Source organism: Megalobrama amblycephala, linkage group LG8, assembly GCF_018812025.1.
Source record: "Megalobrama amblycephala isolate DHTTF-2021 linkage group LG8, ASM1881202v1, whole genome shotgun sequence".
NCBI classification, from domain to species: Eukaryota; Metazoa; Chordata; class Actinopteri; order Cypriniformes; family Xenocyprididae; genus Megalobrama; species Megalobrama amblycephala.
The window spans coordinates 730,001-755,240 of record NC_063051.1 but is presented as its reverse complement, the minus strand read 5'-3'; the positions used below and the strand labels follow the sequence as shown (position 1 = coordinate 755,240).

Genomic DNA, 25,240 nt, shown 5'->3' with positions numbered 1-25,240 from the left:
CTGATGTTTCAGTTTTGCATTTTATGGTGAGAAAGAACTGTGCAGAACAAATTAATGTTGACAGATGACATTAGAAAATGCAAACCTGATCCAAATACAAGTAATGTTATCTAACTACCTGTTGGCACTGGATGGATGGATGGATGGATGGATGGATGGATGGATGGATGGATGGATGGATGGATGGATGGATGGATGGAAAGAACGCTAGATAGACCACTGTGTGTACAGCACACCATTGCATTAAGAGCATTATGGCAATATAATTTTGATTCCTAAGGAATGCATGAACTGTATATTTTGAATGCTATGAAAGTTGCTTTGGATAAAAGCATCTGCCAAATGCATACATTTGAATTCAAGTTGTTTATAATCTCTGCATTATGCATCTGTTTTTGGTATGCATGGATGACTTAAAATGTGCAATAAACATGTTTTACCTTTGTGCAACTCGAATGTAAAGCGCTGGAATCGTTACAGCAGCTTTTTGCCCGTGAAGCCCTCTGGAATCTGCTGTCATGCTGATGATTTATTTGTGTTTTTTGCTAACAGGAGATGGGAACCCCAAGGAGAGCAGTCCATTCATCAACAGCACCGACCCAGAGAAGAACCAGCAGTATGACGGCAAGAACATGGCCCTGTTTGAGGTACACATGAGCTCATACATGCACGTTAAATGACAAACCTGCAATGGTGGCAGATTTAAACTCTCATTAGAGCTAGACAGTGAAGCACAGGCGCGCAAACTATAGTGATTAACGGAATAAAAGAGTCTGACAGTAATTAATAAGGATAATTAGCGTTTGAAGGGCAGGAAGTCCCCAGGACATTGAACTCTGCAGGTGGATGATAACAGCATGTAAGAGCCTACAGTCCAAAAAGAAGCAGAAAACACATGCTATACTTCATCGAAAACTATTTTAATCTGCATTCTGTGGCCTCATATTAATTCATTGACTATTTAAATGATCTTCAGAAAGGTGATTCAAATGTTGACCAGTTATAAGACCTAAATTTTAAAGTGCATTCATATGCATTTTAACCTAAAATCTTGATGTTGGGAGAAAATGTTAATGTTCTTCTAAAGGAAGATCTTTAAAAAGATCTCTATTGTTTTTCCTAATAGGAAAATGTATGAAATGAATAGTAGGAAATTAAATTAATTTACTCTCTCCCATGTCATCCAAGATGTCTTTCTTTCTTCGTTATGGTTTTTGAGGAAAACATTCCAGGATTTTTCTCCATATAGTGGACTTCACTGGGGTTCAACGGGTTGAAGGTCCAAATGTCAGTTTCAGTGCAGCTTCAAAGAGCTCTACATGATCCCAGACGAGGAATAAGAGTCTTATCTAGTGAAACCATTGGTCACTTTATACAAAATAAATAAAATTTATGTACTTTTTTAACCACAAATGTTCGTCTTGCACTGCTCTGCATTGCGCCACGCATTACGTAATCATGTTGGAAAGGTCACGGGTGACGTAGGTTGAAGACTAAGTCAAACGGCCTTTACAAAAAAAAGGTAAAACATTGATGACTGACAATGGAGGAGAAAATGAGATGAAGTTTTTGGCCCTTACGTCACACATGACATTTCCAACGTGATAACATCGTAATGCGAGGTGCATCGCAGAACAGTGCAAGACGAGCATTTGGGGTTAAAAAGTATATGCATTTTTATTTTTTTAAGAAAATGGCCAATTGTTTCGTTTGATAAGACCATTATTTCTCGTCTGGGATCATGTAGAGCTCTTTGAAGCTGCACTGAAACTGACATTTGGACCTTCAACCCGTTGAACCCCAGTGAAGTCCACTATATGGAGAAAAATCCTGGAATGTTTTCCTCAAAAACCTTCATTTCTTTTCGACTGAAGAAAGAAAGACATGAACATCTTGGATGGCATGGGGTTGAATAAATTATCAAGAAATTTTAATTCTGAAGTGAACTAATCCTTTAAATAAAGAGCAAATGGAGACTTTGACTTGTGTCTTTTCTAGAGTTTCAGAAGAGATCTCAACAATTGCAATTAAGACCACAATAAAATCAAATTTGCTATTAAAAGATCTCAGTGTGATCTCAAATATTTTTCTGTTACATTGAATGTATTCATGATGTTTTTAATGCCCAATGGATGCTAGCTAACTAATTAATGTAACAGTGCACAGTATGCATTTTGGGTTTGCACTACTGCATTTTTATTTTTGAATGTGCAGTAGACAATTTCTACTTTGTCACTAAATCATTATGGCAGGTTTCTTATCAAATTCACCATTTCTCATTAAATTCTTCTTAGATCAAATGATCTGAGCTGCTCTCCACATTCGTTTTATAGCTACATGACAACTACTGACTTAGTTGTTTCTGTTTTTTTATTTTTTCTCAATTTTAGGTGATGCACCTTAAACAAAACATGAAAACAAAACACTACAGAGAGCTATTAAAGAGCAAAAAAATAGTCCTCTGAGCGTGTCATTTGTAATCTGTAAATGTAAACATGACATTTCAGATGATGTTCGTCACAAGCTACTTGAATTATGCTCACAGTATTTGTTCTGTATGTGTGTGTGTGTGTGTTTGCTCTACAGGAGGAGATGGACACAATTCCCATGGTATCGTCTCTTCTCAGCAGTCTCGCCAACTACTCAAACCTGCCGCAGGGCAGCAAAGAACACGAGGAGGCGGAAAACAACGAGGGCTCACGCAAGAAACCTGTCCAGGTACACGCATATGCTCGTGGCACGCTCTCAAAGCAACGGAAATCGTTTTTCATCACACATTTTCGTCTAGTTCTCAATTGCTACAGGTGAAAATTAATTGGCTGCTGCCAGACAGAGCGTATGCACACAGCTAGATCTCGGATGCGGCTCGAATCCGTGTGTAAATGACAGCTGTCTGCTCTGTTTTGCACTTTTGACCTGTGACCTGATCACCCTTGGTCCCTTGCCATCCCAGAGTGAGTGTGCTCATTAGAGAGTCGCCTCAGTCATGCTTGTAACCTCCCTCACGGCGCTGGTCTGTTTCCCAATCTCTTGATTCAGTTTGCAAATTTGCTTCTAACTTTTTGTATAAGATATTAAAGGACTGATGCGTGTACACGATTTCTGGGAGTGTTGGTGCACTAGTTGTGCATTTTTAAGTGGAGTCCTGTTAAGGTTTTGTGAATGTGTAATATGTTGATAAAACAAGTGCTTTTGACGAGTACAATTTTACAGTCTTACAGTTCCCAAAAAAAAAAAAAAAAAAAAAAAAATATATATATATATATATATATATATATATATATATATATATATATATTTTTTTTTTTTTTTTTTTTTTTTTTTTTTTTTTTTTTTTTTTTTCAAATTACTCTGAAAATGAAGCCCTGCTTATGATTTATGGGGTTTAAAAAAGGAGTGGGTGGATTTTTATCATTATAGGGTGGTTGTGTACACACACTGACGACACATTTATGTTCAAACACCATGTAAACGTTTGTTTGTTTGTTTATTTATTTTTATTATTTCAAATACCAAAAATGATTTTTATTAGTTTTAGTTAACAATAATAATTCAGTGATTCATTTTGTCAGGCACAGAGAGTCTCTGCAAGACATTTAGCGTGGTAAAACTATCTCCTATTATAATTCCCCTGAGGCCTCCTCTACTTCAGCAGTCAAAATGACCAAAAACTTAGTAAAGATTAAACCCTGCAATACTTCATTCCTCAGCTGTACAGGGAGAGCGAGTGAGAGAGAAATGAGAGTAAAATAGAGAACTGAGATGGAATTGGATTTGTCCTCTCAACACGATCGAGGAGAGCGATAATCTTCCTCTTGTTTCACACTGCGACTTCAACTTAATTAGCTCGTCTTGCAAAGCATCTGCTCTCCAATCAGCCTCCATTTTGAGAGGGTCAATCCGCTCATCTCCAGCAGCAAATGTCCCCACGTACCCACACACACGCTCAACCACGGGGATCCATTTATTACGGATCACGTTGTCAGGATTCAGCTGCGCTCCACGGATGTCTTGTCTCTCTCAGTCTAAAGATGTCTTTACATCACAAAAACGTGTATTGTGAAAATTATGTTTTACAATATATTCATATAGAAAACGGCTATTTTGAATTGTAATAATATTTCACAATATTACTGTTTCTTCGATCATCCTTCGTAAGAATAAGAGATTTCTTGCATAAGAGCGTTTTATAGGCGACATCTCAAGTTAAAAATCACAACTAGTGCACTTACTTGCACTACAAATTTCAATTTGTAACATTAATTATTCATACCTTAAGTGCATAACAACAGCTGTTAGTGGTGAAGACATGAATGATTCGATCAAATTTAGTTGAGGACAGTTTTTACTGTTTCATGCAATCTGACATACAATTGGTTTGTCTGATATTAAAATGGGAATAAAAATGTCTTGCATTGAAGGGAGACCCGATCCTATGGAAGCTTGTTTCCGGCACTAAATGAAAATATAAAATAGGTAATTGCGACTTTTTATCTTACAATTCTGACTTTTTTTCTTGCAATTGCGAGTTATAAAGTCAGAATTGCGAGTTATAAAGTCAGAATTATGAGATATACAGTCAGAATTGTGTTATAAAGTCAGAATTGCGAGATATAAAGTCAGAATTGTCAGTTATAAAGTCAGAATTGCGAGATATAAAGTCAAAATTGTGAGATATAAAGTCAGAATTGGGAGATATAAAGTAAGAATTGGGAGATATAAAGTCAGAATTGCGAGATATAAAGTCAGAATTGTGTTATAAAGTCAGAATTGGGAGATATAAAGTCAGAATTGGGAGATATAAATTCAGAATTGGGAGATATAAAGTCAGAATTGGGAGATATAAAGTCAGAATTGGGAGATATAAAGTCAGAATTGGGAGATATAAAGTCAGAATTGCGAGATATAAAGTCAGAATTGGGAGATATAAAGTCAGAATTGGGAGATATAAAGTCAGAATTGGGAGATATAAATTCAGAATTGGGAGATATAAAGTCAGAATTGCGAGATATAAAGTCAGAATTGGGAGATATAAAGTCAGAATTGGGAGATATAAATTCAGAATTGGGAGATATAAAGTCAGAATTGCGAGATATAAAGTCAGAATTGGGAGATATAAATTCAGAATTGGGAGATATAAAGTCAGAATTGTGAGATATAAAGTCAGAATTGGGAGATAAAAAGTCAGAATTGTGTTATAAAGTCAGAATTGCGAGATATAAAGTCAGAATTGGGAGATATAAAGTCAGAATTGGGAGATATAAATTCAGAATTGGGAGATATAAAGTCAGAATTGCGAGATATAAAGTCAGAATTGGGAGATATAAAGTCAGAATTGGGAGATATAAAGTCAGAATTGGGAGATATAAATTCAGAATTGGGAGATATAAAGTCAGAATTGCGAGATATAAAGTCAGAATTGGGAGATATAAAGTCAGAATTGTGTTATAAAGTCAGAATTGGGAGATATAAAGTCAGAATTGGGAGATAAAAAGTCATAATTGCAAGTTATAAAGTCAGAATTGCGAGATATAAAGTCAGAATTGTGAGATATAAAGTCAGAATTGGGAGATATAAAGTCAGAATTGTGTTATAAAGTCAGAATTGGGAGATATAAAGTCAGAATTGGGAGATAAAAAGTCATAATTGCAAGTTATAAAGTCAGAATTGGGAGATATAAAGTCAGAATTGTGAGATATAAAGTCAGAATTGGGAGATAAAAAGTCATAATTGCAAGTTATAAAGTCAGAATTGCGAGATATAAAGTCAGAATTGGGAGATATAAAGTCAGAATTGGGAGATATAAAGTCAGAATTGTGTTATAAAGTCAGAATTGGGAGATATAAAGTCAGAATTGGGAGATAAAAAGTCATAATTGCAAGTTATAAAGTCAGAATTGCGAGATATAAAGTCAGAATTGGGAGATATAAAGTCAGAATTGGGAGATATAAAGTCAGAATTGTGTTATAAAGTCAGAATTGGGAGATATAAAGTCAGAATTGGGAGATAAAAAGTCATAATTGCAAGTTATAAAGTCAGAATTGCGAGATATAAAGTCAGAATTGTGAGATATAAAGTCAGAATTGGGAGATATAAAGTCAGAATTGTGTTATAAAGTCAGAATTGGGAGATATAAAGTCAGAATTGGGAGATAAAAAGTCATAATTGCAAGTTATAAAGTCAGAATTGGGAGATATAAAGTCAGAATTGTGAGATATAAAGTCAGAATTGGGAGATAAAAAGTCAGAATTGTGTTATAAAGTCAGAATTGCGAGATATAAAGTCAGAATTGTGTTATAAAGTCAGAATTGGGAGATAAAAAGTCATAATTGCAAGTTATAAAGTCAGAATTGGGAGATATAAACTTGCATTTGCTATAAAAAATGTGTCACAATTACCTCTTTTATTTTTATTTCATGGAAGAAACAAGCTTCCATACGATCCATATCACAAGCCAACATGCAAAAAAAAAGACTCATAGCAACGTTCTGGCAACCATCCGCAACATCTTCATGACAGCGAGTTTTGCATGTGCAAACACTAATGCAAAATCTAGTTATGTTTGCAATTCTGTTGAAGTGAAAGGGCACACTTCACCTTTAATGTGGTGTTGCTATGACTGCTTGTGATGATAATTGGTTCGCCGCAGATATTTCAGTCTTATCACGTAGATGTGGGCTGATTGCATGAGGGGAAATGTTATTTTTCACCTCAAGGATGATGTAAGATGAGCTATGAAGTATGATGCCTCATAACGAGCAGTTATCAGATGTTCCAGGCGGTGACATGTGGTCGTTACAGTTGCCATATGCTCTCTGTAGACCACTAGCCAACGCTCGCTACATGAACACACTCGCACACACACACATACACTAAGTCTCAGGAAAAAATGCTAATTCATGTCAAGCTCTAAGGGACAGGAGCGCAGAGCAGTTATTTGTGCAATTTCTGAACATGCTCATGTACACACAGTAATCCGTGTTGGGCTGACAGTGATATTCGCTGCCCTTTTCCTTCCCCTGCCATTGCTATGGTTTTTAATAATTCACCCCGTCTGAACTAAGTCACATTAACGCTGTCAGCTCCTGTTTGGGCAGTCGAGCGAGAGGAGACTATTACAAGCTCCTTGCTGTTCTCCTCTCTTCTCCATCTCTGACGTATGTCATCAGTTCGTTTGTCAGTTCTGTTGGCATGCACTTATGTTCATATACAGTTTGGTTAATGTTTGAGACATATTTCAGAATCATATTTTGAGAAAATGAGACTCTTTTGCTACAAAATATCATTACTGTAGTGAGAAACTGTCAACATGTTTATAGCAGCTCTCTTTATTCATCATAGAATCCTGAAAAAAAATAACCGTTTCCTCCAAAATATGAAGCAGCACAACTGTTTTCAACATTGATAATAATCATAAATGTTTCTTGAGCAGCAAATCATCATATTAGAATGATTTCTGAAGGATCATGTGACACTGAAGACTGGAAAATTCAGATTTGCATCATATATTACATTTTAAAATATATTAAAATACAAAACAGTTATTTTAAATTGTAATAATATTTCACAATATTGTTTTAACATATAAATAAATATATGTATTTGGTGTTTGTGTGTGTGTGTGTGTGTGTGTGTGTGTGTGTGTGTGTGTGTGTGTGTGTGTGTGTGTGTGTGTGTGTGTGTGTGTATTTATATAGACACACACATACATACAAACATACGTACACTACCGTTCAAAAGTTTGGGATCGGTAAGATTTTTAATGTCTTTAAAAGAAGTTTCGTCTGCTCACCAAGGCTGCATTTATTTAATTAAAAATACAGTAAAATCAGTAATATTGTGAAAAATTATTACAATTTAAAATAACTGTTTTCTATTTGAAAATATTTGAAAATTTAATTTATTGCTGTGATCAAAGCTGAATTTTCAGCATCATTACTCCAGTCTTCAGTGTCACATGATCCTTCAGAAATCATTCTAATATGATGATTTGCTACTCAAGAAAAATTTATTGTTTACAATTGTACAAAATATTTGTGTACAATATTTTTTTTCAGGATTCTTTGATGAATAGAAAGTTCAAAAGAACAGCATTTATTTGAAATATGATCTTTTGTTACATTTTAAATGTCTTTACTGTCACTTTTGATCGATTTAATGCATCCTTGCTGATTTTTTTTTTTTAATTTCTTTAAATTCTTCTCAAAAAAAATAAAAATAAAAATTCTTACTGACCCCAGTCTTTTGAACGGTAGTGTATAATGTTACAAAAGCTTTATATTTCAGATAAATGCTGTTCTTTTGGACTTTCTATTCATCAAGGAATCCTGAAAACAAAGTATACAACTGTTTTTAACATTGATAATAAACATAAATGTTTCTTGAGCAGCAAATTATCATATTAGAATGATTTCTGAAGGATCATGTGACACTGAAGACTGGAGAAATGATGCTGAAAATTCAGCTTTGATCACAGGAATAAATTACATTTTATATTATATTCCAATAGAAAACATTGTAATAATATTTCACAATATTATTGTTTTTACTGTATTTTTAATTAAATAAATGCAATCTTGGTGAGCAGAAAAAACTTCTTTTAAAAATATTAAAAATCTTACTGAACCCAAACTTTTGAACGGTAGTGTACATATACACTATATATTAACTTTTGAACTGTATACTTGTAATGTACCTTAAATGAGTACATGAAGTGGCCTAAATATGGATATTTTAGAGTTAGAGAGATAAAGATTTAGAGATTAAAAACTTAAAATTCAAGTGCTTAAATTTAAATACTGTTTTTAATATAAAATAGTTGAAAAAAAAATTGAGGGTCAAATTTTTATCTTGTTTTAAACATGTCTGATATATATATATATAGTTAGATATATATATATATATATATATATATATATATATATATATATATATATATATATATATATATATATACTTTTTTTTTTCATTTTTGGGTGAACTATCCCTTTAAAAACAGGTATTTTTCAAGCTTTCAATAGATCAGCCGTTGAAAACTGCTCTGTCATTCCTAAAGAGGAATCCATTATCTGCCAGTTTCACATGTCGTTCTTGCAGCTGGGCAGGTGGTGACGAGCACACAGGGTGCTGTGGCGTCCGCGCCGGCTTTATAGCCGCAGTGGGAGTGAGACACCTGAGGCTCTCAGCCGGGGTCCTCCGACGCCTGTCCCATCTGCTCTCTGCTGCCTTTACCTGAGATTCTCGCCGGCTGGAAGCCACCCGTGGGAAATCATAAACACACACATATACACACGGGACCAAAGCGGTTTGATTACGCACCTGCTCCAGTAAACTGAGCATAGCCACACTCCGATGGAGTCTACGGGCCGAAGAGTGACCGCTGCCAAACGATGTGATTCAGACGTTCACACTCGCTTGACACGCCACCACAGCTTCGATAATGAGAACTCATTTTAACCCGCATGGTGTCGATGTGACACTTCTGACTAACTGACACACCCTGAGCCTGCCAGATACAGAAATATCACAGACAGATATCTCATGCAAATAAAGCACCACGGTAATATCATGGTATTCTTTTAAGGAGCTTGGAGTAGCATGTGAATATTGTGTTAATATGTAAATAGTATTTATGAATATGGTGATCATACCTTGAATAACTTGCTGCCATAATGCTTAGAGTGTTGCCAGGGTGTTGCTATGTGATTGCTAATGTATTCAGGGTATTTACTAGCAGTGTTGTTGTTGTTGTTGTTAACTAAACAACAACAAAAAGCTTGTTTCCGCCACAGAATAAAACAATTTAAAAGATAATTGTGACTTTTATTTCACAATTCTGACTTCTTTTCTCAGAATTGCGAGATATAAACTTGCAATTGTTAGTTATAATGTAAGAACTGTGAGATATAAGCTCACAATTGCGAGAATATATCAGCAATATATCGAGTTTATATCCGGCAATTACGAGTTTATATCTTGCAATTCTAACTATTTTTCTCGCAATTGCACATTTATATCTTGCAATTCTGACTTTTTTCTCGCAATTGCGAGTTTATATCTTGCAATTCTGACTTTTTTTTCTCGCAATTATGAGTTTATATCTTGCAATTCTGACTTTTTTCTCGCAATTGCGAGTTTATATCTTGCAATTCTAACTATTTTTCTCGCAATTGCGAGTTTATATCTTGCAATTCTGACTGTTTTTCTCGCAATTATGAGTTTATATCTTGCAATTCTGACTTTTTTTCTCGCAATTATGAGTTTATATCTTGCAATTCTGACTTTTTTTCTCGCAATTATGAGTTTATATCTTGCAATTCTGACTTTTTTCTCGCAATTGCGAGTTTATATCTTGCAATTCTAACTATTTTTCTCGCAATTATGAGTTTATATCTTGCAATTCTGACTTTTTTTCTTGCAATTATGAGTTTATATCTTGCAATTCTAACTATTTTTCTCGCAATTGCGAGTTTATATCTTGCAATTCTGACTTTTTTCTCGCAATTGCGAGTTTATATCTTGCAATTCTGACTTTTTTCTCGCAATTGCGAGTTTATATCTTGCAATTCTGACTTTTTTCTCGCAATTGCGAGTTTATATCTTGCAAATCTAACTATTTTTCTCGCAATTGCGAGTTTATATCTTGCAATTCTGACTCTTTTTCTCGCAATTATGAGTTTATATCTTGCAATTCTGACTTTTTTCTCGCAATTTCGAGTTTATATCTTGCAATTCTGACTATTTTTCTTGCAATTGCGAGTTTATATCTTGCAATTCTGACTATTTTTCTTGCAATTGCGAGTTTATATCTTGCAATTCTGACTTTTTTTCTCGCAATTATGAGTTTATATCTTGCAATTCTGACTTTTTTCTCGCAATTGCGAGTTTATATCTTGCAATTCTAACTATTTTTCTCGCAATTGCGAGTTTATATCTTGCAATTCTGACTTTTTTCTCGCAATTATGAGTTTATATCTTGCAATTCTAACTATTTTTCTCGCAATTGCGAGTTTATATCTTGCAATTCTGACTTTTTTCTCGCAATTATGAGTTTATATCTTGCAATTCTGACTTTTTTCTCGCAATTATGAGTTTATATCTTGCAATTCTGACTTTTTTCTCGCAATTATTAGTTTATATCTTGCAATTCTAACTATTTTTCTCGCAATTGCGAGTTTATATCTTGCAATTCTGACTGTTTTTCTCGCAATTGCGAGTTTATATCTTGCAATTCTAACTATTTTTCTCGCAATTGTGAGTTTATATCTTGCAATTCTGACTTTTTTCTCGCAATTGCACGTTTATATCTTGCAATTCTAACTATTTTTCTCGCAATTGCGAGTTTATATCTTGCAATTCTGACTGTTTTTCTCGCAATTGCGAGTATATATCCAGCAATTGTAAGTTTATAGCTCACAATTCTGACTTTTTTCTCAGAACTGCGTGATATAAACTCCAAATTGTGTGTTATGAAGTCAAAATTGCGAGATATAAACACAATTGCGAAAAAAAAGTTTGTTACCTTTTTTTAATTTTTCATTCAGTGGCAGAAACAAGCTTCCATGGGAATCCCTTTGTGAAAGTGTATTCTCTTGCTTTAGCAAGCATCACTAATAAGACAAAAATAAGTAATGTTTTGTTCTGTTTGATTAACTGAGAGTGTTGCGTTGGTGAATATGACTGTATTGTGGGGGTCTAAACTTCCAGAAGCTGTCATAGGATTGTGCTGATTTTCTTCAGGACGTGAGGAACTCTTCATTTGTATTCAGTGGTGCTCAGAGTGAGGCTTGTCTGTTCAAACTGCAGTCGGTACGGCAGGTTTTCTTCAGGTTTATGGAGTTCCTGTTGGAGTGCTGTGGGTAAATGTGTTCCTGCAGTTCAACTCAACACAACCCCAAACTTTTAATAAGAAAAACCTCTCCTTTATTGATTCTATTAGGGTTAGTGTTCATGTTGAGGCCTATTCACAGCAGTGCATTCACACGCATAAATGAAACTGAGGGATTTGTTTTGGTCCTGTAGGTTAATAATATTTTTTATTAATCTGGCAAAAACAACTAGATGAATTGTAGCCTCATCTGCTTCAAGTGTTGTGCATTCAGAAATGCTCTTCTGCAGACCTCGGTTGTAACGATTGCGTATTTGAGTTACTCTTGCCTTTCTATCAGCTCAAAACAGTCTGGCCATCCTCCTCTGAGCTCTGACCTCCACGAGGCATTTTCTCCCACAGAACTGCATGGAAGGCTGTTCTGTGTTAGTATGTGTTTCACTGTATCTTGCTTCGTTAATTATGTGCCTGATATTAAATCCTGACCCCAAACTCCACCTCAACTAGTGTTTCTGTGGCGACAGCACTTTTAAATTACTAATTGCTGATTGGACACATCTCACTGACTCCTCAGATGTGTTATACACACGCCTCTTGAGCCGCGAACTCTCCTGCTCGTAATTAGAGGGATGCCAGAGATGAAAGTGGAAGAGAGGGGAGATTTTGGTGTAGTCAGAAGTATTTGTGTGTCGTTATTGTTCATGGATGCTGGGGTGGAGAATGGAGTGGAACATGCTTTCAAGAGCACAGCTGTATTGTTATTGCGTGAAGTGAGCCGTAATCTTACCTTGACACACATCTCATGAATGAAATGGATATATACGAGCAGCCTTGGCCATTTTACACAATCATTTTGTTTCATTTCAGTTGTCACATAGCAAGCAAAAGCACTCTTTATGATATATTACATAGTTCTTTGGCCGTGCAAAACGCACGTACATGATGCTCTCAGGTTTATGATTTTCTGGTCTCTATATATGGCTTGATTCATTAATTTTATCTTACATTTTTAGTATCTTCAGTAAGCTTTTTTTCTAAGTGATGCAAACACCATAAATGATAGAATAGCAATGTATAATATGATTAATATAATATGAAAATTCGAAATAATTCTTTCACTGTCAGCAAGTCAAAAGCTGGAAAAACGATTTGTGAGAAAGAAAGACATTACTGAGACCAGGACACAGACAGACAGTAAATCTGATTAGTATTCCTCTGACATCAGGCAAGAGGTGTCTCACATTAGCATGAAGAGAAGGATGTCAAAATGACAAAGATGATCTGCTTCCCTCCGCCTGGATTCGCTGTGGTTTTCACAGGATGAGTGCTGCTCGTGTTTGGAGGGTCTGGGATTGGACTCCTTCAAGATCTAGTACTACGGGTCAGGGTTATAGAGTGCAGCAGGCATGACGGATTTTTGTTGGCCAAAAGTCAGAAACGAGTTAGCATTTAAACACTTCCCGTTCCATCATCCTGAAGTCAGTGGCTTTTGTTAGTCACAGACCATTTTCTGCAATAATCCAAAAGCCAAAGGAAGAATCTTACTGAGGTTTTGAGGGAACCAGGATGATGAAAAAATACAAAAATATGTCATAACTGCAGCATGCTATTATCCTTAACTGAAACTAAAACCATAAAAAAAATAAAAAAAATTCATTATTTGAAATAAATAATCATTAACTGAAAAAAAAAATTTACAATTATTTATTTATTTTTTAAGTTTGGTATATATATATATATATATATATATATATATATATATATATATATATATATATATATATATATATATATATATATACTAATTATATTACTAATATAACTTTTATATTATATATTATATAAATTTTATTATTATATTTTATATTATATAAATTTATATTACTAATATAAATTACTAAAATAACTAAAACTAAATAAACTAAAACTATATAGACTACAAAAAACTAAGTGCACTTTAAAAAAAATAATAATAATAAAAATGACAAAAACACAACCAATTTCCTAAAATTTTACCTAAAATTAAAGTGAAAACAGAAAATATATATAAATATAAATATATGAAATTATATATATATTTGATATTTTTGAAATCTATTAAAAATAAAAATTATAGAGGAGAAGAGCATCATCTATTTAAATATGGACAACATTAGCATATTATAACGAAAGTAAACTTCACAAAAAATACCCCAATACTAATAGTATATAATAGTAATTTTTATTTTATTGTTTTGGACAACTTTATTTTACAGCTACATCAGTTTTGTCTTGAATTTTAAAATCACCTTTTATCATATTGTTAAATGTTGCTTAAATGTGTTTTTCTTTTTTTAACGTTTTCTCAAAGTTTAATAGTTAAGAAGTAGCCAAAACTCTGGAATGTCAGAATCATCATTTATGTCTGTGGTACTTCATACTAAGATGAGCTTTGAATTTAAAGGTGCAATGTGTACATTTTAGGAGGATCTATTGACAGAAATGCAATATAATATACATAACTATGTTTTCAGTGGTGTATAAGACCTTACATAATGAACCGTTATGTTTTTATTATCTTAGAATGAGCCATTTCTATCTACATACACCGTGGGTCCCCTTACATGTTAAGTTGCCATTTTGCGCCAACATATTTCTACGGTAGCCCTAAATGGACAATTTGCTTGGCTTCTCTCTACTGTCTCAGATGATGACATTTTCGTCCTATGTTGGCCACCATAGCTTCTTTATATTGCAATTCACAACCTCGCCGCTAAACTTAACACACTGCACCAGATTGTTTTTACTGGCCGACACATTGTGAGTGCCTTTCTGATGTGTTATTGTGTAACAAACCTGAAAGGGGCGTTAGAGTTTCCTTCAAGTGTAGCAAGTCTCATTGGTCCAGAGATGTGCTTCAAGCCGTAGTCGCTTTGATTTATAGTTTGTTCAAGTATCTGAGGATGTTGATCAGAGTCTGTCTGAGAACAATAACCAAATGAATCATATCTAGAAGACATCAGTGTTTTCTGTTTGCCTCCTCTGTGCCTTTGTTCAATATACTGTTCATATTTGGTGTAGATGCACATTCAGTAACATTTTATATAAAGACTGTGTATATAATTTTGTAAAGATATTATAATGCCGTATAATCAGTTTTGTTCTTGTAAATACCTGCTGTAACCATATTTACGATGCAATATAATACGTACCTATTCATGGTTACGTTTTTAACATGTAATGTATCAGAACTCAATAAATGCATCATGCATTATACTCTTTAATGACATGACATTATGCAAGAATTGAAATATAACTGTGGTTACTGTTTTTTATGGAAACTTATTATGATTTATTATTATTAAAATACTATTAATTTAAGTTATTTATAAAAAAAAATATGCATTATATACAGACTTAATAAAAAGCCTAATTTTTAACGCTTGCATGTAAACCACAGATGTGTGAGGTTCACTTCATTTAGGACCTTATCATAGAACATAATTATTGCCGTTGTTTAGACGTGATGCATAAAGCCACATTATATTAGATTACATTAATACTGGAATTAATCCTTGCTTCAGAAATCAAATTATCCCACACAGAATTGCACATTTGCATGGCTGATATTGAATTTAGTGACATGCATTATTCAGGCCTTCTTATTTATTTCAGGTTAATTAAATTAAAAGTCTTGTTTCCCAGTTTGCCATCTGCTGTCGCTTCGAGCGTATGGATGACTTGCTCTGGTGTGTGTGTGTGTGTGTGAGTGTGTGTGTGTGTGTGTGTGAGTGTGTGTGTGTGTGTGTGTGTGTGTGTGTGTGTGTGTGTGTGTGTGTGTGTGTGTGTGTGTGCGTGTGTGTGTGCGTGTGTGTGTGTGTGTGTGCGTGTGTGCGTGTGTGTGTGTGTGTGTGTGTGTGTGTGTGTGTGTGTGTGTGTGTGTTTTTCCCATCTGAAGGGTCCTAATCTCAGTCTGTCATGAAGGTTAAAAATATGCCGCAGGGAAGCATCTTTTCTCTCTGTGGTTCTTATTGTCTTTGCTCCTTTCAGCATGTCAGATTGTCTCCCAAATATAATAGTTAATGACAATTACTGTAATTAGCTCTAATTTATAAAACATGTAGTTCTGGCTTTAGATTCTGGTTGGATGAGTCATATTCAGAGCTGTCATAAAAGAGCTGATATAAACATGTGAATAGTTGAATGTCCATATCACAATTAAAATGGTATTTATATAGTCCTCCAAGATACTTGAAAGAACACCATGTTCAAAAAGAAGTAGTTATAGTATATTATATATAATTAATGCTAATCTGCTATTTTTTATGACATTTTTTTAATGTCATTTTACAAATGCAAAAAGCTGCATCATTACGTGGTTTTTTCTACTCCCTATAGTACCATATACTGTTAGATGTATTGTTTAATTATTTAAATGAAATGTATTTATTTGATTACATCAAATTGTATTTATTTGAATGATTTTGAATTCATTTATTTTAATCAAATTTTATTTTTTTTATTTTTTTTTAAATCAAATTCATTTATTATTTTATTATTTAATTTGGCATTTTTTGCACTGCTTTTTAGGGTCGTTTAGGCACCAGAATATCACTAGAAGGGAAACAGTACTAGTTGCACACAGTTCTTATGATAGTTACAGTAAAGTGAGTGAGTGAACGCTACTCAGTTATTCAGTGCATGTTTTCAGGTCTGAACTCCAAAGACTCACGTGGGACTCTCACTCAGACGCCCATTAGATCACATTTAATCAACTGTGTGAATTGAAAAGTGCTTTGACAAGCCCTTGAGTGAGTGTGTGTGTGTGTGTGTGTGTGTGTGTGTGTGTGTGTGCCCCGTCGTCCTGTACCTTCCACAACATCCACTGGATTTGTTGAGCCTGGTGAACCGAGTTTGCCTGTTTGCCCTTTTTGGACGCTGGGATAATTGCATTTTATTGACAGTATCCTTGAACAAGGACAGGACATATTTCAGTGAAGGTGTTTTTGGATGCCGTGTTGATGGACATGCGCACACAGACCCGCACACTCACCATTTATCAAGCTGGCAGACATTTACTCTCTGTGTGTTAGTAATTACATGGCCACTCCACACACACACACACACGTTCGTTTTTGTGAATTGTGGGGACATTCCATAGGCGTAATGGTTTTTATACTGTACAAACCGTATTTTCTATCCCCCTACACCAACCCTACCCCTAAACCTACCCTGTGCACACTTTTATTTTCTCACAAAAACTCATTCTGTATAATTTATAAGCCTTTTGAAAAGTGAGGACATGGGTAATGTCCTCATAAGTCACCTCTTTTTGTAATACCTATGTCATTATACACATTTGTGTCCTGATATGTCACAAAAACGCGTGCACACACATACACAGACTTTCTCTTTGAATATGACATTGGCTCATATTCAAAGCCTTTGAAACAAACTCTACACACAGCGAACACAATGGCAGTGAATGTTTAGGGTGCGGAGAGGAGAGTCATCTATTTATGCTAATTAACAGTCTTGTTGATCACAGGGTTTAAACTGCTCTGCTAGATTATAACTGGATTTTTACATTTTCTGAAGTAAATGTGAGTCGTGTTTGCCCATGAAATACTCACAGCCACGATGCTATGGTGTTCTGAGTGGATTCTCGGATGTTGTGGATGATTTTAGAGTGTTCTTATGTGGTTTCTTACTGACATTTTGGTTTTTAGATAACCATTTTAGATAACGTGTTTTTATTGTCTACCAGATGAAAATTGTATCTGATCACTTAGTAAAGTAACAGCACACGTCACCTCAAGTACAACACATTCATGTTTGGAAGATGGTTTATAATTTTCCCACACCTTCCATTTCCATTATTTGTGATTGCAAGACAATGATTTTTAAAAATCATTTTTATTGCGAGTGCACTTTTAAAAAAAGCCATTTCTAGCCCATTAAATGTTTTAGGGCATAATATATACTCAGACTATATACATTTCTGTGACTTTTATTATTTTGCATTACTATTATCCAGACTTGGAAATCAATTTTAATATTCCATGATATTTCCATTTTTCCATGGATTCATTATCTCGCTTTCTTTATCACAACAATAATATTTGCATTATTGTTTTTACACTCGAGAGATTACAACATGTGTTTTGGTTGCTGAACAACAAAATGAAAGCATGAAGCTGATCAACGGAACAGATCTAATCAGATCTTGTTCATCTAATAGACTGCTGTGCATTCTGTAAGCGTGTGTGTTTGTGTGTTCACAGGCTCCACGGATGGGAACGCTCATGGGCGTCTACCTGCCCTGCCTGCAGAACATCCTGGGCGTGATTCTGTTTCTCAGGATGACCTGGATGGTTGGCATCGGCGGGGTCATTGAAGCCTTCATCATCGTCCTCATGTGCTGCTCCACGGTGAGTCACACACCATGCAATATGTGCTATTGCTAATTTATTTGTTCTTATTTTATTACTGACTGTTCGCTTGTCTTTAATAATGGTTGAAATGTATATTAGTTACGCTAGTTGTTTTTGCTGTGGTAAGTTCCTTGAGTAAGTGTTCTTTAGGCTGCTGATTTTTGTTCAGCTGCAACAAAATATTTTGCAAAAGACAGAATAAATATTTTTCAAATTTTATCAAAGGGTGCTTTCACACTTGGTTTGATTGCCTGGTCTGAACCCGAGTTTGATTTCTCCCCTGCCCCCACTCAGTTGTGTTCACATTATAATATTTGGGTCCGAACTGCAGTATGCTTGCATCATGAAAGCAGCAGTTATTTACCCCTGTTGCTTACGTAACTGGTCCTACTTGACCCGCTCCAAGTGGGACTCAAACAGTCGTCTCCGGCATGGGAGGCAGGCGTGCTAACAAGGACGCTGAAGACTGCAGTTTCTAGTGCACCACTTGAGGGTTTACACACACAGATCTTACTATCTTGCCTCCGTTAAACTCACCCCTCTAAACCTCACTCCCATCCGGGTCACGGCACCAAATATAACCAGCCCTACTCAGGGATTTGAACCGTCGTCTCCGGCATGCGAGCCGGGCATGCTAACAAGGGATGCTAAAGACCATAGCCCATAGCCTTGATGCTAAAGTCCATAGCCTATAGCGTCAAATGCTAGCGTCCATTATAATCACCCCCCTAAACCTCACTCCCATCCGGGTCATCGCACCAAATATAACTGGTTCTACTCAACCCGCTCTGAGCAGGATTTGAACCGGTGTCTTCAACATGGGAAGCGGGCATGCTAACAAGGATGCTAAAGACCGCAGCCTCTAGCATCAGTCCCTAGCGCCACTTGAGGCCAGGGGAGTGAGGTTTACACACACAGCTCTTACTGCCTCCATTACACTCACCCCCTAAACCTCACTCCTATCCGGGTCACGGCACAAAATGCAACCGGTCCTACTCGACCCGCTCTGAGCAGGATTTGAACCGCTGTCTCCGGCATTGGAGGCGGGCGTGCTAACAAGGGATGCTAAAGACCGCAGCTTCTAGCGTCAGTTGGTAGCTTGCCTCTTTTATACTCACCCCCCTAAACCTCACTCCCATCTGGGTCATGGCACCAAATGCAACCGGTCCTACTCGACCCACTCTGAGCGGGATTTGAACCGGTGTCTTTGACATGGGAGGTGGGCATGCTAACAAGGATGCTAAAGACCGCAGCCTCTAGCGTCAGTCGCTAGCGTGCCTTTTGAGGCCAGGGGAGTGAGGTTTACACACACAGCTCTTACTGCCTCCATTACACTCACCCCCCTAAACCTCACTCCTATCCGGGTCACAGCACCAAATATAACCGATCCTACTCTACCTGCTCTGAGAGGGATTTGAACCAGCGCCTTCGACATGGGAGGCGGGCATGCTAACAAGGGATGCTAAAGACCACAGCCTCTAGCGTCAGTCCCTAGCATGCCACTTGAGGCCAGGGGAGTGAGGTTTACACACACAGCTCTTACTGCCTCCATTACACTCACCCCCTAAACCTCACTCCTATCCGGGTCACGGCACCAAATGCAACCGGTCCTACTCGACCCACTCTGAGCGGGATTTGAACCGGCATGGGAGGCATGGGAGGCGGGCGTGCTAACAAGGGATGCTAAAGACCGCAGCTTCTAGCGTCAGTTGGTAACTTGCCTCTGTTATACTCACCCCCCTAAACCTCACTTCCATCCGGGTCATGGCACCAAATGCAACCAGTCCTACTCGACCCGGTCTGAGCGGGATTTGAACCGGTCTTCGTCATGGGAGGCGGGCATGCTAAAAAGGATGCTAAAGACCGCAGCCTTTAGCAACAGTCCCTAGCGTGCCTTTTGAGGCCAGGGGAGTGAGGTTTACACATACAGCTCTTACTGCTTCCATTACACTCGACCCCCTATAAACCTCACTCCCATCCGGGTCAAGGCACCAAATGTTACCAGTCCTACTCGACCCGCTTTGAGCAGGATTTGAACCGGCATCTCTGGCATGCGAGGCGGGCATGCTAGCAAGGGATGCTAAAGACCACAGCCTCTAGCGTCAGTCCCTAGCGCCACTTGAGGCCAGGGGAGTGAGGTTTACACACACAGCTCTTACTGCCTCCAATTACACTCACCCCCTAAACCTCACTCCTATCCAGGTCACGGCACCAAATGCAACCGGTCCTACTCGACCCACTCTGAGCGGGATTTGAACCGGCATGGGAGGCATGGGAGGCGGGCGTGCTAACAAGGGATGCTAAAGACCGCAGCTTCTAGCGTCAGTTGGTAACTTGCCTCTGTTATACTCACCCCCTAAACCTCACTTCCATCCGGGTCATGGCACCAAATGCAACCGGTCCTACTCGACCCGGTCTGAGCGGGATTTGAACCGGTCTTCGTCATGGGAGGCGGGCATGCTAACAAGGGATGCTAAAGACCACAGCCTCTAGCGTCAGTCCCTAGCGCGCCACTTGAGGCCAGGGGAGTGAGGTTTACACACACAGCTCTTACTGCCTCCATTACACTCACCCCCCTAAACCTCACTCCTATCCGGGTCACGGCACCAAATATAACCAATCCTATTCGACCCGCTCTGAGTGGGATTTAAACTGGCGTCTCTGGCATGGGAGGTGGGCATGCTAACAAGGGATGCTAAAGACCGCAGCCTCTAGCGTCAGTCGGTAGCTTGCCTCCGTTATACTCACGGAGAGTATAATTAAAGGTTTACATGCACAGCTCCTACTAGATTGCCTCCATTACACTTGGTAACAACGACGCAGGAGAAGGCGGTTAAATGCACAGCATTGCTCACCTCACTTTCATATTTTGTTTTTTGAACCTTTGGTTTTGTTTTCAAAACATCAGTACATAATGGCACTTGCTTCTATCTGCCGCAAATGTACTGCAAATGTTCCAAAGAACGAGGGAGAGTATTTCTGCTGAAGTCCAGGCCAGCAGAAATGAGATATACATGCCTTGCAGTGCGTCAGTCATGCTTTTCAGAAGAGTGAGTGAGAACAAGCACAAGCACACAGTTTATCAAATCATACATCATCAATAGAGGTTCACTTCTGTGATTTAGTACCGTTGCTTTCATATCAGCAGCAAACTGTACCGGAGTTCACATGAATCATACCCCAGACCACCCTTTTAACAGGACTGTGCTACTGTTTGTGGAAAACAGCGTTTACATCATCGAGACGAACCGAACTCTGACGTCAGCAGAACCAGGGTGCGCACCAAAAGTACTAGTGGGAAAGCAAAGCACTAAATGTTGGACTTCTTTTTTTTAACTATTGGAATTGAAACTAGGAATTGATAAACAGAATCAGAATTGGAATCGCTAAAATTCAAGCAATACCCAGCCCTAAGTTATCATCCTGCCGCATACACACATCTGATGTTAATTTTCAATGATTCTGAATTTGCATGTCCCACATTTGCATGCCGTCACATTCTCAAAGACTCACCGATTAACATGCATCTCTTTCATCCGTGTGCATGCCTTCGCGTGCACATATGTACATGTAACCAGGCATGCCATGCACTTCAGTGTACATGCTAATTGGTATGTGATTTGTATGTTTGCGTGTGCAACCTAGATTCTCTAGCGCCTGTGGAAGTGCTATTTTTATCATGAGCTCAGGAGTCTCATTCTTTTCTAATTCTTCATCTCTCTTTCTCTCTCACACACATAGACATGCTCTGGTTGTGTTTGGAATTGCATGCTACAACACAACTCTCGAAGTGTGAACGGCATTCAAATTGCCAATATATGCTCAGCTGTGACAGCAGATCACTTACTGTGCTCAATGACCTTAAGGTTATTATTAAATCAGACTGAAGAGTTATGAATTTTTTACACACAATCATATTAAAATAAAATAAAAAATAGCATTTTAGAAATAATTCAGAAATAATAACTGGATACCACTTGCCATATTAAACATGCAAGGTGGTGAGGTGTACTACTGATTTATCTGCATTTATGGTTGTATAATGCGTCATGTTGCACATGCTATTTCAAGAAAATGGTAAGCAGCACTTGTTTTCATCCGTATAAAGAAAGCAGCATCTACAAGTTTCGATCCATCAGGAAAACCTCTCCCACCATTTGTATAAAAGCTCTTCTGTCACTTTGAGTGTTGTAGTTTAATCCACCAAACAAAGATTTCAGCAACATGATGTATCCATTTAAAAAGCATCCAGTTGCTTTCAGACAAAAACACTGAAGCTAAAAGCACCTCGCCTAGATGTTGTCCAGCAACAGGTGATTGCTACACATAGAAGAGCTGCTTTAGGTCAGCATGCGGTTCCATCTGAGTACACGCTGTGTCCATTGACATGAACAGTGTTTTTTTGATTATGTCTAATAAGCTGAGAGCAGTTGATGAGCTGTCTTCATGATTAGGGCTTATAGAATGTGCTCACGTGCAGAAATATGTTTACGTATGTTTATGTCAAAAGTGGAGAAGAATATGATAATTTCAAAATGTTGTAAAAAGTATTTTCTTGTGTTGTTGAGTTTTAGCATTTTGTTTTGCATCTGAACACAGAAACTGATTCTAGAACAGCCTGTAGAATGTCATCCAGTAGTCATTTTTAGGCCGCCTTTCTTTTCTGGTGTCTCTCTAATTGCTCTAGTGACGTTTTAAGCCTTGCTTTGAAGGATTTGGCAACCTCAAGTATGTTTGGATCACATGTTTGAAGGACACAGAATACAAAAGCGCAGACAAAACAATAATTTGATCAGATATTTTTAGGACTATGAAGAATTTTTTTTGCATTGCATTTTTTCATGACAATTTAGCTCCCAGTTTTCATTGCATAATGTGTCCAGATGTTTTACTTTTGAGGTTTATTGTGATTCCTATTATTCTCAGGGCTCATTAGATTATCATAAAATGAAGTTTTTTTTAAAATAAAATAAGAATAAATGAAATGCTAGCATGATGCATATATACATTAACACTTAAATAATATAATTAGTTTTTTTTTTTAAAAAATCACAAATTAAATAATGCAATTAATATTATTTTCACAATTTTTGTATATTAGAGTAATTAAAATGTGAGGTGAAAAAGGGCTTAATTTTCATGAAAATGTCAGTTCAAAACATCTTAATGGTCTTATAATTGGGCTTCATTTTTGTAATGCAAAACATAATTAACATAGTAGTTACTTTCTTTTATTAATATTTTGAATTAGCTTTTATTTCCAGTTTTTAGTAAAATTTTTGTTTAATATTTAATCATTTTGTTTGTCATTTTTATTAGTTTTTGTTTTTATTATTTCTAAATAGTTTTAATTTATTACTATTTCAGTTTTACTTTTATTTCAGTTAGTAATTTTTCATACTTAAACTTATTTCAGTTCAGAGTTTTTGTTTAGTTTACATTTTTCATCTAATATTTTATATTAATTTTATTTTATATTTATTTCAATTAATAAAACATTTTTAATAGTTTTAGTTAACGATAATAACACTGTTTTTGATTTTGCATTGCATTGAGACACAAGTAAGTTTTTTACAGATTTAGTGAGATTCACCCGAATGTAATATTTGAACTTGCTGAAAGGCATAAAAGGCAACAGCCAGGTAAATTGACAGTAACATTAATTGAATGCATACATTAAAATCGAAGGTTTTCTTATTTAAAATCCAAGCACATTATGTGAAAAGCCATCAGAGACACTCAAAGATAATGAAGGCTTTACAGAATCCTTCAAAACGAGGTTAAAACGGCCTCTGAGAAACATTCTGAGGTGTAATGAAAACATTACTAGAGTGTGTTTCCCTGTGAGACTGTGTGTGTCTTGATGAAGCTACAGATGACGTTTGCCTGTCCTCGACTGGTGCATCTTAATGACCTCCAGGAAACGGCTTTGAAAAATGTGCATGTATGATTTATCTGCCCGTCCACACCATCAGCAGAATCGCCAGCGGTCCAGGGTGGTGCGAGCGTCACCTCAACACATCACATTTAGAAGTAGCGAGACGCTATCAATGTCATCTGAAATTACCAGCTCATTGCCAGACGCCCATGGCTTGCTTTTCATCGCGTTCGGTCTCTCATGGCAACAGATGGAGAGGAGGAGAGAACGCTGATTCTTTCATACATCACAGAGATGGAGACGCTCGCCTCTTTAAGACAGACTGAAGACATTAGAAATGCAGTAATGAATCATTAAAGGACACAAACAACAGCACTGATCCTCTTTCAAACAGTCAGCAGGCACAGAAACATTGACAGGCGGATGACGGACATGCAGCGCTTCGGTTATTTATGGCCTGAGAGTGACAGCCGGGAAAGATTCTGTTGAATAATCAGATTATTCATGGGAATATATTAATACATGAATATGAATTGTTGTCACTTGTGTGTGTGTGTGTGTGGTGTGTGTATCCGGCGATGTAGATGTAATCAAATTAACACTTAAAATGAGAATTGGCGTATATCATTCACAGAGAAGTCAATCCCAGAATGCATTGCTCAAGCTCCAAGATGGCAATGCAAGAGAAACGTTGATTCTAAATACACTCACAGTCATTATGAGCTTGTAAGATGCACTTTTTCCCCCTCCATTTACTGAGCTTCTGTTTCCTGAGCTTGGCTGTATTAAATTCAGTTTCTGTGTCATTTGATTATGTAAATTCATCCTCTCCAGGGAACCAAATATCGTCGGCACTCTGTTGCTGAGTAACACTGAGGAGACACATATCTTGAATTAAGATACTTACTGACAAATCATTTGAGCTCATGTGTGTACTAAAAGTTTGGAGTCAGTGAGATATCTTTGTCTTTTGTGGAGGGAGGGTAAGAAATTAATACTTTTATTCAGCAAGGATGCATTAAATTAATCAAAAGTGACAGTAAATATGTTTATAATGTTACAAAAGATTTATATTTTAATATATAAATGCTGTTTTTTTTAACCAATCAGCATATTAGAATG

The 25,240-nt window shown here is 36.7% G+C and overlaps 1 protein-coding gene across 5 annotated transcripts in view; it reads left to right on the top strand.

The window, feature by feature from the left end:
• Positions 1–25,240, top strand: part of slc12a5a (solute carrier family 12 member 5a) — a 191,724-nt gene that overhangs the window by 132,415 nt on the left and 34,069 nt on the right. For all 5 annotated transcript variants that reach the window (XM_048198607.1, XM_048198606.1, XM_048198608.1 and 2 more), the window contains 3 exons: positions 553–647; positions 2,587–2,718; positions 18,091–18,237. In XM_048198607.1, coding sequence (XP_048054564.1) covers positions 553–647; positions 2,587–2,718; positions 18,091–18,237 — 374 coding nt within the window. The remainder of the gene's footprint in view (positions 1–552; positions 648–2,586; positions 2,719–18,090; positions 18,238–25,240) is intronic.